Genomic DNA, 18,906 nt, shown 5'->3' with positions numbered 1-18,906 from the left:
AAGAAAACAGCACTCAAGCCAAAAACCACTCCACTGATTACGTAATGGAGGCTGGCAGGAATTCTGCTGACTCTCTGGTTTTACTGCCAAGACAAATAGTTCCCTCCAAAATGGTTCCCTATATAGTGCACTACTTTTGACCAGTGCCCTAATGCAGGATAAAGTGAATTGGGGACCATTTGAAATGCATCCAAACGTTGTTGATCTCGCCATGGGAGTTAAACGCTGCAGAGGGGTCTGGAGGATCCGTTCCTTATTGGCACAGGGGATATCCTCAATATGACTAGAGACTGGCAGTGCCTGGATTTGAGATCAGTTTGTTAAATTTACTGAAAGTTTACAGTTTATTATGGATTTAAATAGTTTGGTCATTGGGTGGGTTGCTGCAACATGGTTTAAATACATCTAGGAATTGAATACATCAATCTAGATTTTGTAAATATAGATTTATAAATAATCAGAGATGTATTACACCACTTCATTTTAAATCTGGTTTTAAACTATGATTAGTGACATGTTACACCAATACATGAGGTATTTCGTGAGTTGAAACGAAGTAGCTAGCCTACTTGACAAATTGAGGCCATAAAGTTGCTGTTTCTTGATAAAATAATAACAATGTAAAGTTATAACTACTGTAACTCCATGGGTAAAGGTTCTCATGGGTTGGCTGATTTTGAAATAAAATCCGTTATTTACCAGTACTAGACAGAAAACGAATTAGTTAGCTAACGTTAGCTACTGTAGTTAGCTAGTTTATAAACCAAGCTAGCTAGCGTACAATATTATTTATTATTGTGATTACTTAACGTTATTTTGCCATTTATTATTTGTCCGCTAGCCAACTGATCATGGCACGTCAAAGAAATTCAAATTTCTCCACTAATGAAAAAATAATAATAATATCGGAGCTGATGGAGGAATTTAGTAACCTTAATGGAGGATTAAAAAAAAAAAGTATAAAAAAAAACATGACTGTCAAAAAGAAGGAAGACACCTGTGCCATTTTATGTGACAAATATAAATGGATAGACATGGATTAAAGAGAACAGGGACCTAAATCGGATGAAAGCGTGCTGGGGAAAAAAACGTTAAAAAAGCGAAAGCCAAAAAACATGCGACAGACGTCAGACCGGAGCCGGAGGGGGGGGGGCCTCCATCCAAGGGAATTGATTCTATCACCCAGAAGATATGCAAGATGATTCCCCAGCAGTTTGCCCCTCTCCATAACCCCTATGATGACGACGGACAACTTGAATAACCCACCAATATGTAGCAAGCATAAATAAACCTGGTAAATATCAATGTGTATAATGCACATTAAAACTAATGTTAATGCTATTTCACTACAACGTTACCGTTATCAGGCCCGTTACAGCATGTTGCATAACGTATTAAGGCTGGGCATAATCAGAAGCCCCAATTCAATTGTTGTACAAAATGGGGAACGTCAATAGCCTACTAATAATGAGTTAGTTATCATTAAAACTCAACAGGATTCAACCGGTCTCTAATTATTCTCTGAGGAACTCATGTTGGTCTCTCCACAGTAGATATGCTGCCATTTTATCAGTTAAACCACCTCAAGTGGCAGTTTAGAATTCATCTCCAATCTAAATATATATATATATATATATATATATATATATATATATATATTTGTAATTCATTGAGCAACAGGCTTACAATTAATCTAGATTTTAAAGTGAAAACTTAGGTTAGAGGAAGGATTTCATTTAACTAGGATTAATTTAAAAACAGGTTTAAAATTTTGGTGCAACAAGATTAATAGATAAACCTTGATTTAATCCAGTTTAAGAGTTAATCCATGTTGGTGCAACCCATCCGTAGTTTACTGTATTAATTTGAGTTTATTTTGGAGAGAGAAGACGGAGAGAGAGAGAGAGAGAAAGGACTGACTAACCATGTAAGTATGGTAAATATGCCCACTAACTTCCTCTCTCCCTACGACACCAGGTTCTTTACGAATCCCCAGGACAAACAACATAAACGTTTCCAAAATCATACACAATTTTATTACACCACAATGCATGAAAAGAAATTGATCCCACATATGACCATACATGATGGGACAGGGCAATGTGCTGCTGAGAAACTGGCATGACCCAGTTTGAGCAAGCTGAGTGGAATACCGGCTGGCAGAATTGTACACAGACGGGGACGGGCAGCGTAACATACATACAGAGCCTGCTATAACCTCCCTCCACACTACTGCAACCATAATTCACAGCAAAACACTGTTTTTCTGTCAAGAAGAATAGTACACACAAAACAGCTGTTAGATTACTCAATGTATCGTAATGCCTGGTGCTATAACACACCATTAGACTACTCAATGTATCGTAATGTCTGGTGCTATAACACACCATTAGACTACTCAATGTATCGTAATGCCTGGTGCTATAACACACCATTAGACTACTCAATGTATCGTAATGTCTGGTGCTATAACACACCATTAGACTATTCAATGTATCGTAATGCCTGGTGCTATAACACACCATTAGACTACTCAATGTATCGTAATGTCTGGTGCTATAACACACCATTAGACTACTCAATGTATCGTAATGTCTGGTGCTATAACACACCATTAGACTACTCAATGTATCGTAATGTCTGGTGCTATAACACACCATTAGACTATTCAATGTATCGTAATGCCTGGTGTTATAACACACCATTAGACTATTCAATGTATCGTAATGTCTGGTGTTATAACACACCATTAGACTACTCAATGTATCGTAATGTCTGGTGCTATAACACACCATTAGACTACTCAATGTATCGTAATGTCTGGTGCTATAACACACCATTAGACTATTCAATGTATCGTAATGTCTGGTGCTATAACACACTATAACTATAACATCATTTGGTTTCACTCTGACAGATACAGTGCCTTCAGAACGTTTTCATACCCCTTGACTTTTTCCACATTTAGTTGTGTTACATTCTGAATTTAAAATGGATTAAATTGAGATGTTTTTTTTATCACTGGCCTACACACAATTACTCTCATAATTTCATTAGTGGAATCCTGTTTTTAGAAATGTTTACAAATTAATAAAAAATGAAAAAGCTTAAATGTTTTGAGTCAATAAGTATTCAACCCCTTTGTTATGGCAAGCCTACATTTTTGAATGACTACCTCAACTCTGTACCCCACACATATGTAAGGTCCCTCTGTCTAGCAGTGAATTTCAAACACAGATTCAACCACACAGACCAGGGATGTTTTCCAATGCCTCGCAAAGAAGGGCACCTACTGGTATATGGTTAAAAATAAATAAAAAAGCACACATTGAATATCCCTTTGAGCATGGTGAAGTTATTAATTACACTTTGGATGGTGTATCAATACACCCAGTCACTACAAAGATACAGGCGTCCTTCCTAACTCAGTTGCCGGAGAGGAAGGAAACCACTCAGGGATTTCAACATGAGGTCAATGGTGACTTTAAAACAGTTACAGAGTTTAATGGCTGTGATAGGAGAAAACTGAGGATGGATCAACTACATTGTAGTTACTCCACAACACTAACCTAAATGACAGAGTCAAAAGATGGCAGCCTGTACAGAATAACAAATATTCCAAAACATGCCTCCTTTTTGTTAAAAAGGCATTAAAGTAATCCTGCCAAAAAATGTGGCAAAGCAAATAACTTTTTGTCCTGAATGCAAAGTGTTGTTTGGGGCAAATCCAATTTAACACATTACTGAGTACCACTCTCCATGTTTTCAAGCATAGTGGTGGCTGCATCATGTTATGGGTATGCTTGTAATCGTTAAGGACTGATGAGTTTTTCAGGTAAAAAAAAAATACCAGAATGGAGCGAAGCACAGGAAAAATCCTAGAGGAAAACCTGGTTTTCTGCTTTCCACCAGACACTGGGAGATGAATTCACCTTTCAGCAGGACAATAACCTAAAACACAAGGCCAAATATACACTGGGAGATGAATTCACCTTTCAGCAGGACAATAACCTAAAACACAAGGCCAAATATACACTGGAGTTGTTTACCAAGACAGTGGCTGAGTTACAGTTTTAACTTAAATAATCTTGAAAATATATGGCAAGACTTGAAAATGTCTGTCAAGCAATGATCAACAACCTACTTGACAGAGCCAGAAAGACTCACAGCTGTAATCACTGCCAAAGGTGATTCGGACATGTATTGATGAGATTTCTGTATTTCATTTTCAATACATTTGCTAAAATAAAAAAAACAACATGTTTTCACTTTGTCATTATGGGATATTGTGGGGGGGTCAATTGAATCCATTTTGAATTCAGGCTGTAACACAACAAAATGTGGAATAAGTCAAGGGGTATGAATACTTTCTGATGGCACTGTAGTAGACAGCATCCACAATGGCCTTTATCAATAGGTCAATAGTAAGATGACGGACAATACAGTGTTTCACCTACCTAGCATTACATAGGCGTGGCCCTTCATCCTGGCTCTGTTATGCCCCCAGCTATACAAAAAATATTTGCCGGGAATGACATTTCAATTTTGGTTTCTTCAGGAAATTATGACCCTCGCCTTCGAAATCAACACAATATTTCCTCTTAACAGAGAAAAGTGCTTCAGATTTATCCACCGCAATAAATAATAATACTGTAAATTCTACGGTAATTACACAGTAATAACCCAACAATAACTTCTTTGTTTCTTTGGGGATTTATTAACTCAGTTGTAATTTATCAGTAAGTAAACCAGCAGAATATTTGGGTCAGTATGTTCGGAATTATGACCTACCATATAAATCATGTTGGTGTGTGTGTGTGTGTGTGTGTGTGTGTGTGTGTGTGTGTGTGTGTGTGTGTGTGTGTGTGTGTGTGTGTGTGTTTGTGTGTGCTATCCTATTAGGTTAGTCTGTGTAGTTGCTCTGTTTGTTCAGGTTAAACAGAGTTATTGAATAACTTTTCAAGAGAGATTATTTTACCCATGATTCCCTGTAATCCTGTGAGGTGTTTTATGAAAGTTAGATAAACACTTTATGTAATGGTTCAAAACAAGGAGGAATCTGCTGTATTTCCTGGAAATAAAAGAACAAGATGGAAAGGAATATTCTGTATTAATATGAGGTCAGATGTTTGAGGCGATACTCTGTGTTCTAATTTGTCCTGTGAGGATGATTGGACAGTATACTTCCTCCCTCTTCTCAGAAAACAGAGGAGCATTAGGCTGTAAACTGAAGATGTGTGTTTTCCCTTCTCTCGCTCGCTCTCTCCCCCCTCTCTTTATCTCCGCCCTCTCTCTATCCTCTCTCTCTATCTCTCTCCTTCCCCCCTCTTTCTCCATCCCCTCTCTCTCTCTACTGTTTCTCCCTGGAGCCCTCAGTGGAAGGATCCCCCACCGACTCACACTCTGCTTCCTCCACTCCCTCATCCCTCCACTCCCTCATTCCTCCATCTCTCATCCCTCCACTCTGTCATCCCTCCATCTCTCATCCCTCCGTCCCATTTAAAGGCGGAAAATAAACCGGACCAAACGTAGTCCCCAGACGTTAGAAGACGAACAACATCTTCCCAACCAAAAGCTTTCCGCCATTTCCGTTACTGTGGAGAGAGAGAGAGAGAGAGAGAGAGAGAGACTGTGTGTGTTTGATTTGTTTTGATGGGCGGATGATCTGATCTGATTGGAGATAACAGTGCCCTAACGATGCACTGAGGGTTTGCGGACAGAAACGCAGGCTGCGTCCCAAATATCACCCTATTCCCTTTAGAAATTACTTTTGACAAGAGCCCAATGGACCGTGCACTATATAGAGAACAGGGTGCTGTTTGGGATGGGCAGATCAGATGGCTAAGGGAAGGCTACCAGTAAATGGAGTGAAACAACAAGGTTATGGATCACGTGACATTGACAATTTGATTTCATGTTGAAAATATCAAACAGAAGTATAAACAGTAAACAAATCTAGGAAAATGTGTTTTCTCTGAAGCCATTGCGTACTCGGCGGAGTTACTAGCCCCCAGGTCGGCCACTTTATTTAAATCCTAAAGAAATGGAAAAACAATTTGTTCAGGTCCAAAGTGGTTTGTGTACATTTATAATATTGAGTGAGGAGATGTGAGGAGATGATAGGGCCAGAAATGTGACCATGTGGTGAGAGAGTAAAGCCCAAATCAAACAAAGTGTTAGTTTTTTTAAACGCGTCTACACGCTGGAATGAGAGAAAACAGGCTGGGAGTCACGGTGAACGCCTTCATGCGCTTCAAATTAGAAAGCAAGTCTATTTTTTTCTCTTGCGTTTGCGCGAAGCAATGTCGGTAAAGTGAGTGGATAAATTGCCAGAAAATAGACTGTTTGTGCATTGTTAGGTTTGGAATTGTGACATGTATAGTTAAAGTGTCTATTTAGTGTGCTCTGTTCAAGACAGAATACTGTTGTGTTGAAAGAACAAGACAAGCTAAATTCTTTATAAACTGCTCGGCTGTATTAGCTACAACTCTTCTCACATTCATGAGCCAATATAACAGGAGGTAGGTATGGTGGCTCCCGTAGGACATATAAGGTTAGTCAAAAGAAACACACAACAATAATTCACAAATAGTGAACATAACAAGTAAAACAGTTTATTTTTGGATTCTCGTGACATTAAGTTGTCATACGCTACATAGTGCATGTGAATTGACACTATGGCTTTAGGCTACACTTCCTCAGATTCTAGAGTTAGCCAGGTCATTAGGCAGACTTTTGTTTTGGACTCATCCCAAATTGCACCCTATTCCCTATATAGTGCACTAATTTTGACTAAGGCCCATCATAGGGAATAGGGGTGCAATTTGGGATGCGAATATCTGTCCTTCTAACTGTCCTACTGCCTGGAGCCACAACGCCTCACTGGGCTAACTGTCCTACTGTCTGGAACCACCACACCTCACTGCAGCCCACTGGGCTAACTGTCCTACTGTCTGGAACCACAACGCCTCACTGGGCTGACTGTCCTACTGTCTGGAGCCACAACGCCTCACTGGGCTAACTGTCCTACTGTCTGGAGCCACAACGCCTCACTGGGCTAACTGTCCTACTGTCTGGAGCCACAACGCCTCACTGGGCTGACTGTCCTACTGTCTGGAACCACAACGCCTCACTGGGCTGACTGTCCTACTGTCTGGAGCCACAACGCCTCACTGGGCTAACTGTCCTACTGTCTGGAACCACAACGCCTCACTGGGCTGACTGTCCTACTGTCTGGAACCACAACGCCTCACTGGGCTGACTGTCCTACTGTCTGGAACCACAACGCCTCACTGGGCTGACTGTCCTACTGTCTGGAACCACAACGCCTCACTGGGCTAACTGTCCTACTGTCTGGAACCACAACGCCTCACTGGGCTAACTGTCCTACTGTCTGGAACCACCACACCTCACTGCAGCCCACTGGGCTGACTGTCCTACTGTCTGGAACCACAACGCCTCACTGGGCTGACTGTCCTACTGTCTGGAACCACAACGCCTCACTGGGCTGACTGTCCTACTGTCTGGAGCCACAACGCCTCACTGGGCTAACTGTCCTACTGTCTGGAACCACAACGCCTCACTGGGCTGACTGTCCTACTGTCTGGAACCACAACGCCTCACTGGGCTGACTGTCCTACTGTCTGGAACCACCACACCTCACTGGGCTGACTGTCCTACTGTCTGGAGCCACAACGCCTCACTGGGCTGACTGTCCTACTGTCTGGAGCCACAACGCCTCACTGGGCTGACTGTCCTACTGTCTGGAACCACAACGCCTCACTGGGCTGACTGTCCTACTGTCTGGAACCACAACGCCTCACTGGGCTAACTGTCCTACTGTCTGGAACCACAACGCCTCACTGGGCTAACTGTCCTACTGTCTGGAACCACCACACCTCACTGCAGCCCACTGGGCTAACTGTCCTACTGTCTGGAACCACAACGCCTCACTGGGCTGACTGTCCTACTGTCTGGAACCACAACGCCTCACTGGGCTAACTGTCCTACTGTCTGGAACCACCACACCTCACTGCAGCCCACTGGGCTAACTGTCCTACTGTCTGGAGCCACAACGCCTCACTGGGCTGACTGTCCTACTGTCTGGAGCCACAATGCCTCACTGGGCTGACTGTCCTACTGTCTGGAACCACAACGCCTCACTGGGCTGACTGTCCTACTGTCTGGAACCACCACACCTCACTGCAGCCCACTGGGCTAACTGTCCTACTGTCTGGAACCACAACGCCTCACTGAGCTGACTGTCCTACTGTCTGGAGCCACAACGCCTCACTGAGCTGACTGTCCTACTGTCTGGAACCACAACACTCCAATTATAACAATATGGAGAGACTTGACAATCAGGGTCATAGGTTATATGTTGGGAGGTCTAGTCAAAAGCTGTCTTTTGGGAGGGAAGAATATGGAAAGATTTTGGGGGATGGTGAGGTGTGATGATATGGCACTACGGATGAAAATGTGTCGGCTGGCTAAAACTAGTACTTTTTTACTGTAACGTCAATAAATGTGCACTGTCCTTGTAAAAACTACTTTTAATACATTGAATAAATATGTGGGACAGGTTAGTAAGATAGGGTTAGTAGTTTACTAAGTGAAACCATTCACTGCACCACATTATACATGTTTGTCAACATGTTTTTCAACAGTTTTTAGTGCAACACGGTTAAGATAATTGAATCAATTGATTGATCCTTGCTCGACAAAATGCAGAGTGTCGAGGGGCAAAGTGTACACGTAAGCTGCCTCATACCTGCGTGACTGGACTGAGTGACTGAACTGAGTGACTGAACTGAGTGACTGGACTGAGTGACTGGACTGAGTGACTTCCTGGACTGAGTGACTTCCTGGACTGAGTGACTTCCTGGACAGAGTGACTTCCTGGACAGAGTGACTTCCTGGACAGAGTGACTGGACTGAGTGACTGACTGAGTGACTGGACTAGGTGACTGGACTGAGTGACTGGACTAGGTGACTGGACTAGGTGACTGGACTAGGTGACTGGACTGGGTGACTGGACTGAGTGACTGCTATGAGTTCCTGTCTCTACATGTGTGGATAAAGGAGTTTAACACTGTGCTCTGTCAAATAATCCATGTTTCAACTAAACAGGTTCTAGATGGTATGGAAACAGGTTGCTGTTTCAAACTAAACAGGTTCTAGATGGTATGGAAACAGGTTGCTGTTTCAAACTAACAGGTTCTAGATGGTATGGAAACAGGTTGCTGTTTCAACTCAACAGGTTCTAGATGGTATGGAAACAGGTTGCTGTTTCAACTCAACAGGTTCTAGATGGTATGGAAACAGGTTGCTGTTTCAACTCAACAGGTTCTAGATGGTATGGAAACAGGTTGCTGTTTCAACTCAACAGGTTCTAGATGGTATGGAAACAGGTTGCTGTTTCAACTAAACAGGTTCTAGATGGTATGGAAACAGGTTGCTGTTTCAACTCAACAGGTTCTAGATGGTATGGAAACAGGTTGCTGTTTCAACTAAACAGGTTCTAGATGGTATGGAAACAGGTTGCTGTTTCAACTCAACAGGTTCTAGATGGTATGGAAACAAGTTGCTGTTTCAACTAAACAGGTTCTAGATGGTATGGAAACAAGTTGCTGTTTCAAACTAAACAGGTTCTAGATGGTATGGAAACAGGTTGCTGTTTCAAACTAACAGGTTCTAGATGGTATGGAAACAAGTTGCTGTTTTAAACTAAACAGGTTCTAGATGGTATGGAAACAGGTTGCTGTTTCAAACTAACAGGTTCTAGATGGTATGGAAACAAGTTGCTGTTTCAAACTAACAGGTTCTAGATGGTATGGAAACAAGTTGCTGTTTTAAACTAAACAGGTTCTAGATGGTATGGAAACAGGTTGCTGTTTTAAACTAAACAGGTTCTAGATGGTATGGAAACAGGTTGCTGTTTCAACTAAACAGGTTCTAGATGGTATGGAAACAGGTTGCTGTTTTAAACTAAACAGGTTCTAGATGGTATGGAAACAGGTTGCTGTTTTAAACTAAACAGGTTCTAGATGGTATGGAAACAGGTTGCTGTTTCAACTAAACAGGTTCTAGATGGTATGGAAACAGGTTGCTGTTTCAAACTAAACAGGTTCTAGATGGTATGGAAACAGGTTGCTGTTTCAAACTAAACAGGTTCTAGATGGTATGGAAACAGGTTGCTGTTTCAACTCAACAGGTTCTAGATGGTATGGAAACAGGTTGCTGTTTCAACTAAACAGGTTCTAGATGGTATGGAAACAGGTTGATGTTTCAAACTAAACAGGTTCTAGATGGTATGGAAACAGGTTGCTGTTTCAAACTAACAGGTTCTAGATGGTATGGAAACAGGTTGCTGTTTCAAACTAACAGGTTCTAGATGGTATGGAAACAGGTTGCTGTTTCAACTCAACAGGTTCTAGATGGTATGGAAACAGGTTGCTGTTTCAAACTAACAGGTTCTAGATGGTATGGAAACAGGTTGCTGTTTCAACTAAACAGGTTCTAGATGGTATGGAAACAGGTTGCTGTTTCAAACTAACAGGTTCTAGATGGTATGGAAACAGGTTGCTGTTTCAACTAAACAGGTTCTAGATGGTATGGAAACAGGTTGCTGTTTCAACTCAACAGGTTCTAGATGGTATGGAAACAGGTTGCTGTTTCAACTAACAGGTTCTAGATGGTATGGAAACAGGTTGCTGTTTTAAACTAACAGGTTCTAGATGGTATGGAAACAGGTTGCTGTTTCAACTCTGGATGGTATGCTTACTCAGCTCTTATCCTCTAGTTGAATGTACACTACATGACCGAAAGTCCATTCAGCCACAAGAGGATTAGAGAGGTCACAATTCATCCCAATGGTGTTCGAATGGGTTGAGGTCAGGGCTCTGTGCATGCCAGTCAAGTTCTTCCACACCAATCTCTACAAACCATTTCTGTATGGACCTTGCTTTGTGCACGGGGGGCATTGTCGTGCTGAAGCAGGAAATGGCTTTCTCCAAACTGTTGCCACAAAGTTGGAAGCACAGAATCGTCTAGAATGCCATTGTATGCTGTAGTGTTAAGATTTCCCTTCACTGGAACAAAGGGGCCTAGTCAGAACTTAAGGTTCATAAAGACCTGGTAGCATTATAACAGAGGTCTGTGATTGGGGGAGTTTATATCCTGGTAGCATTATAACAGAGGTCTGTGATTGGGGGAGTTTATATCCTGGTAGCATTATAACAGAGGTCTGTGATTGGGGCAGTTTATATCCTGGTAGCATTATAACAGAGGTCTGTGATTGGGGCAGTTTATATCCTGGTAGCATTATAACAGAGGTCTGTGATTGGGGCAGTTTATATCCTGGAAGAATTATGACCAAGGTCTGTGATTGGGGGAGTTTATATCCTGGTAGCATTATAACAGAGGTCTGTGATTGGGGGAGTTTATATCCTGGTAGCATTATAGCAGAGGTCTGTGATTGGGGGAGTTTATATCCTGGCAGCATTATGACAGAGGTCTGTCACTGTCATGACCCATACAGTACCAGTCAAAAGTTTGGACACACCTACTCATTCAAGGGTTTTTCTTTATTTTTACTACTTTCTAGATTGTAGAATAATAGTGAAGACATTAACACTATGAAATTACACATATGGAATCATGTAGTAACCAAAAAAGTATTAAACAAATGAAAACATATTATATTTTTTAATTTCTTCAAAGTAGCCTCCCTTTGCCTTGATAACAGCTTTGCACACTCTTGGCATTCTCTCAACCAGCTTCATGAGGTAGTCACCTGGAATGCATTTCAATTAACAGGTGTGCCTTGTTAAAAGTTATGACTGAGTGAGTCCCAAATGGCACCCTATTTGCACTACTTTAGACCAGAGCCCTATTCCATATAGAGTGCACTACCTTTGACCAGAGCCCTATTGCTTATCCTCTTACATCTAGACGTTCCGCTAGCGGAACACCTGCGCCAATATCCAATGATAGGCGTGGCGCGAATGACAAATTCCTCAAAAATCCAAAAACTTCAATTTTTCAAACATATGACTATTTTACACCATTTTAAAGACAAGACTCTCCTTCATCTAACCACACTGTCCGATTTCAAAAAGGCTTTACAGCGAAAGCAAAACATTAGATTATGTCAGCAGAGTACCCAGCCAGAAATAATCAGATACCCATTTTTCAAGCTAGCATATAATGTCACAAAAAACAAAACCACAGCTAAATGCAGCACTAACCTTTGATGATCTTCATCAGATGACACGCCTAGGACATTATGTTATACAATACATGCATGTTTTGTTCAATCAAGTTCATATTTATATCAAAAACCAGCTTTTTACATTAGCATGTGACGTTCAGAACTAGCATTCCCACCGAACACTTCCGGTGAATTTACTAAATTACTCACGATAAACGTTCACAAAAAACATAACAATTATTTTAAGAATTATAGATACAGAACTCCTTTATGCAATCGAGGTGTCCGATTTTAAAATAGCTTTTCGGTGAAAGCACATTTTGCAATATTCTGAGTAGATAGCTCGCCATCACAGGCTAGCTATTTTGACACCCACCAAGTTTGACCCTCACCAAACTCAGATTTACTATAAGAAAAATTGGATTACCTTTGCTGTTCTTCATCAGAATGCACTCCCAGGACTTCTACTTCAATAACAAATGTTGCTTTTGGTTCAAAATAATCCATAGTAATATCCAAATAGCAGCGTTTTGTTTGTGCGTTCAAGACACTATCCAAGGGTGACGAAGGGTTACGCGCCTGACGCGTTTCGTGACAAAAAAATTCTAAATATTCCATTACCGTACTTCGAAGCATGTCAACCGCTGTTTAAAATCAATTTTAATGCTATTTTTCTCGTAAAAAAGCGATAATATTCCGACCGGGAGTCGTTGTTTTCGTTCAAAGACAAAAGAATAAAAACATGGTGTCGCCTCGTGCACGCGCCTCCAGTCTCTGTTCTCTGATCGACCACTATCTAAATGCGCTAGTGTTTTTCAGCCAGGGCCTGCAAAGCCACCATTCAGCTTTTTGCCGCCTTCTGAGAGCCTATGGGAGCCGTAGGAAGTGTCACGTTACAGCAGAGATCCCCTGTTTTGGATAGAGATGATCAAGAAGGCCAAGAAATGGTCAGACAGGGTACTTCCTGTACAGAATCTTCTCAGGTTTTGGCCTGCCAAATGAGTTCTGTTATACTTACAGACACCATTCAAACAGTTTTAGAAACTTTGGAGTGTTTTCTATCCAAAGCTAATAATTCTATGCATATTCTAGTTTCTGGGCAGGAGTAATAATCAGATTAAATCGGGTACGTTTTTTATCCTGCCGTGAAAATACTGCCCCCTATCCATAACAGGTTAAATAGTGCACTACTTTAGACCAGAGCCCTATTCCTTATATAGTGCACTACTTTTGACCAGAGCCCTATTCCCTATATAATGCACTACTGTGGACCAGAGCCCTATTCTCTATATAGTGCACTACTTTAGACCAGAGCCCTATTCTCTATGTAGTGCATTACTGTTAACTAGAGCCCTATTCCCTATATAGTGTACTACTGTTGACCAGAGCCCTATTCTCTATATAGTGTACTACTGTTGACCAGAGCCCTATTCTCTATATAGTGCACTACTGTTGACCAGAGCCCTATTCTCTATATAGTGCACTACTTTAGACCAGAGCCCTATTCTCTATATATAGTGTACTACTGTTGACCAGAGCCCTATTCCTTATATAGTGCACTACTGTGGACCAGAGCCCAATGGTTAAGGGGTGCCATTTTCCCATTGATCGCTGAACAACATACTGTATCCTGTGAAGCGTGGCCTTGTATTCTCCTCTGTGTTTGCATCCCAAATGGCACCCCGTTCCCTAAATAGTGCACAGCTTTTGATCAGAGCCCTACATTGTGTAAGGAATAGGGTGCCATTTAAGACGTTGGCTGTGAGTGAGCGTTAGTTTGTAATATTGTAGCTAATCTCTTTTCTTTTCCGCAGGGCGAGGGGCCGCTCGCTCCCCGTGGTATAGAGAAGGATGAATGCCACTCTGTTCCAGCCTAACTGAGAACGAGGGAGCAACAGAAGAAGAGAAGGAAGAGGAAGAGGTGGAAAGAGGAGAGGAATAAGTAAAGAAGAAGATATTGAGACCCGTACTCTTGACAGGGATCACCTCCTCTTCACCTCTGGACAAAAAATTCTCTCTGTTCGTCTCTCTCTCTCTCTCTCTCTTTTCCTCCATCGTCGACATCGTTCACTGCAGCGGCTCTACCTCTCTTAGACTTTGAGCCGTGAAGGAGCTCTAACACACACACACACACACACACACACACACACACACACACACACACACACACACACACACACACACAAAAAAACACGTTTGGTCTGTGTCCTGTTCTACTGATGCTGGTTAGCCTGGCTGCCTGCCTGCTCGCTCGCTCCATCCCAATCTCCAGATCATGAAGAGGCCCAAGCAGCAGACTCATCCCCTCAGCTTCCTCTCCTTCTTCAGCCGGAAGCCTAAATCTGACCCCAGGCTTGAGAGGCCTGCTGGGGCCAACAACAAGGAGGAGGTCTCCATCACTCTCACACCCAGCGAACATGCAGACCAGGTGAGAAAGACAGGGGGATGCGTCTTATATCCCTTTATAGTGCACTACTTTTGACCAGAGCCCTATGGGGAAAAGGCACCCTATTCCCTTTATAGTACACTACATTTGACCAGAGTCCTATGGGGAAAAGGCACCCTATTCCCTTTATAGTGCACTACATTTGACCAGAGTCCTATGGGGAAAAGGCACCCTATTCCCTAAGTAACACACTTGTTGTTGTTTTTTTACCAATACCCAGTCAAAGGAATAGGGTGCTATTTGGGATACATCCAGGGTCTCTCCTATTCCCTATATAAGGGTTCCGGTCAAAAGCAGTGCACTACAGTACTTAGGAAGCAAGATGCTGTGTCAGACATAGACAGCCTCTGTGTGTTTGTTTTCTCGTCCCCTCCTAACCCTCTCATGGCCCTGCAGAGTGTTTGTTCAATTAGCCAGTTGTCAAGTGTCTCCTGCATTCTGTGTAGGTTAGTATTTCTCGTCATGAACCTTGTTTTGGAGGCAGCTCTGCAGAGTGGTCACTAACTGGCGCAGACACAAAGTCATAAAATCCGATTTTTAAACCTAACCTTAATAACCCTAACCTTAACCGCAATGCTATCCCTAACCTTAAATGAAGACCGAAAAGCGAAGATTTCATTCATTTTTACAATACAGACCAATTTTGACTTTGTAGCTGGTCCATCTAGTGGAAATCGCTCAGTGCTGCCTCAAGGACAAGACTCATCCCAATAAACATCAACCTGTGCATTCTGTTGCCAAGAAACAGAGTGGCTCACATCAGAGCTCTACCCGCCATCTACACACGCTTGCATACACATGCCACAATGCGCGCACACGCAGACACACACTCTCCTCTATTTCCCCCTTTCTCTCTTTACCGCTCTCTCGCTCTCTCGCTCTCTCTGTCTCTGTCTCTCTGTCTCTCTCGCTCTCTGTCTCTTTGTCTCTCTGTCTCTCTTTACCTCTCACTCGCTCTCTGTCTCTCTCTCTTTGATAACAGTCCCTCACCATATGGAAAACTAATGTATTATAATATATTTACATATATGAGGAGGAATTAAAAATATATTTACATTTGTCAAGAATATATTTATGAAAGTTATAACTTTGAGCACCTCATAGAATTCTTTGTTTGTTTATGTTAATGATTTATTTTTTTTGCGACACAATTCGTGCTGTCTTGTAATGTTGAGTCTATTGACCTGTGACCTCTTGCCATTAGGTGTCCAAAGTGGGGTTTGTATGCAAAAGTTGAACATGTATTATGCAGCTATTGAGGCTGACTGGTACATATGAGACATAGTAAAAAAAGCAGCTATATTTATTTCTTAAAGACACATGAACCTAGAACATATTTCTCCCGAGCTGTCAATCACAATTTGAAATGTTCCGGAGTCCTGCCCTCAGCCCGCCTTCAATTGACAGAGCAGCTGTTGCCGTTTTAAAATTTTTCTTCAGGTGAAGGAGAAGAGCAGCTGTCAGCTCCAACAAAAATCTTTCTCATGGTTAATTGCATTTTATATTGATTATATAATCATGTTTTTTTCACCTGGCGGGTGACAGAGAAAGAAGATATTTTCTTCAACTGCCTGCAAGCAAGAGTTTTTTTTTTTACAGACTAATATCCTTTAACTTGCCACCACAACATGCATTGAGACTGACCTTGGTAAGAATTGTTTTGGATATTAAAGCTCTGAGCTAATGTAATTTTTTTTTGTGTTTTGATATAATTTATACTGAACAAAAATATAAACGCAACAATTTCAATGATTTTACTCAGTTACATTTCATATAAGGAAATCAGTCAATTGAAATACATTAATTAGGTCCTAATCTATGGATTTCACATGACAGGGCAGGGGTGCAGCCATGGGTGGGCCTGAGAGGACATATTTAGTTTTTCAGATGTGACCTTCCAGTGACTTCCTGAGGTCACAAAGTATTAATTGTTTGTGTTGTGTGCCTTTTTTCTTGTGCACATATATCACCATACATGAAGTACTCATATATATTTAAGCAATAAGACCCGAGAGGGTGTGGTAAATGGCCAATATACCACGGCTAAGGGCTGTTCTTAGGCACGACGCAGTTGGCCATATATCACAAACCCCTGAAGTGCCTTATTGCTTTTACAAACTGGTTACCAACACAATTAGAGCAGTGAAAATAAATGTTTTGTTATACCCACGGTATACTGTCTGATATACCACGGATTTCAGCCAATCAGCATTCAGGGCTCGAACCACCCAGTTTATAATTACAAATAGATGTATTATTCATATATGAATATATTGATCATAAATAATAATGTTAAAAATATTTTAAACATGTATCTAAAAAGTATAATACCGCACAAGGATAAGAAATACATACTGGTCAAAAGTTTTAGAACACCTACTCATTCAAAGGTTTTTATTTTCTTTTTACTATTTTCTACATTGTAGAATAATAGTGAAGACATCAAAACTATGAAATATGAAATAAGAGTGTGCAAAGCTGTCATCAAGGCAATGGGTGGCTATTTGAAGAATCTCAAATATAAAATATATTGATATTTGTTTAACACTTTTTTTGGTTACTACATGATTCCATATGTGTTAATTCATAGTCTTGATGTCTTCACTATTATTTTACAATGTAGAAAATAGTAAAACATGTAACAAATCAAATCAAATGTATTTGTCACGTACACATGGTTAGCAGGTGTTAATGCGAGTGTAGCAAAATGCTTGTGCTTCTAGTTCCGACCATGCAGTAATATCTAACAAGTAATCTACCAATTCCACAACCACCTTGTACACACAAGTGTAAAGGAATGAATACGAATATGTATATATAAATATATAAATGAGTGACGGCCGAACGGCGTAGGCAAGATGCAGTAGATGGTGTAGAGTACAGTATATACATATGACATGAGTATTGTAGAGTATGAAAACATATAAAGCAGCATTGTATAAGGTGGGTAGTGATACATTACATCAGGATGGCAAGATGCAGTAGATGGTATAGAGTATAGTAGATACATATGAGATGAGTATTGTAGGGTGTGAAAACATATAAAGCAGCATTGTTTAAGGTGGGTAGTGATACATTACATCAGGATGGCAAGATGCAGTAGATGGTATAGCGTACAGTATATACATATGAGATGAATAATGTAGGTTATGAAAACATTATATAAAGTGGCATTGTTTAAAGTGGCTAGTGATACATCTAATTACATCAAGATGGCAAGATGCAGTAGATGGTATGGCGTACAGTATATACATATGAGATGAATAATGTAGGTTATGTAAACATTATCTAATATAAATAATATAAAGTGGCAAGTGATAAATTGATTACATCAACTTTCCCATTATTAAAGTGGCTTGAGTTGAGTCAGTATGTTGGCAGCAGCCACTCAATGTTGGTGATGGCTGTTTAACAGTCTGATGGCCTTGAGATAGAAGCTGTTTTTCACAACTTCCTATTTTGCAACAAAGCAACAAATCATTGCAACTCCACGAGGTGAGATCTTGCATGGAGCCCCAGGCCAAGGGAGATTGGCAGTTCTTTTGTGTTTCTTCCATTTGCGAATAATCGCACCAACTGTAGTCACCTTCTCACCAAGCTGCTCACCAAGCTGGTTGGCGATGGTCTTGAAGCCCATTCCAACCTTGTGTAGGTCTACAATCTTGTCCCTGACATCCTTGGAGAGCTCTTTGGTCTTGGCCATGGTGGAGAGTTTGAAATCTGATTGATTGATTGCTTCTGTGGACAGGTGTCTTTTATACAGGTAACAAACTGAGATTAGGAGCACTCCCTTTAAGATTGTGCTCCTAATCTCAGCTCGTTACCTGTATAAAAGACACCTGGGAGCCAGAAATCTTTCTGATTGAGAGGGGGTCAAATACTTATTTCCCTCATTAAAATGCAAATGTGTTTTTCTGGATTCTTTTGTTGTTATTCTGTCTCTCACTGTTCAAATAAACCTACCATTAAAATGATAGACTGATAATTTCTTTGTCAGTGGGCAAACGTACAAAATCAGCAGGGGATCAAATACTTTTTCCCCTCACTGTACTACCTCAATCAGCCTGACAAACGGGTGTCTGTATGTAGCCTTGCTACTTTTATAGCCTCGCTACTGTATATAGCCTGTCTTTTCACTGTTGTTTTATTTCTTTACCTACCTATTGTTCACCTAATATCTTTTTTGCACTATTGGTTAGAGCCTGTAAGTAAGCATTTCACTGTAAGGTCTACACCTGTTGTATTCAGC

At 41.1% G+C, this 18,906-nt stretch overlaps 1 protein-coding gene across 2 annotated transcripts in view; it reads left to right on the top strand.

Annotated features, from left to right (window-relative positions):
• LOC115149904 (E3 ubiquitin-protein ligase RNF19A) overlaps positions 1 to 18,906 on the top strand; it is a 55,174-nt gene that overhangs the window by 7,823 nt on the left and 28,445 nt on the right. For both annotated transcript variants that reach the window (XM_029692816.1, XM_029692737.1), the window contains exon 2: positions 14,026 to 14,639. In XM_029692816.1, coding sequence (XP_029548676.1) covers positions 14,487 to 14,639 — 153 coding nt within the window. In that variant the 5' untranslated portion in view covers positions 14,026 to 14,486. The remainder of the gene's footprint in view (positions 1 to 14,025; positions 14,640 to 18,906) is intronic.

Source organism: Salmo trutta, chromosome 1 (assembly GCF_901001165.1).
Source record: "Salmo trutta chromosome 1, fSalTru1.1, whole genome shotgun sequence".
Lineage (NCBI taxonomy): Eukaryota > Metazoa > Chordata > Actinopteri > Salmoniformes > Salmonidae > Salmo > Salmo trutta.
This window is presented reverse-complemented; position numbering and strand designations above follow the sequence as displayed.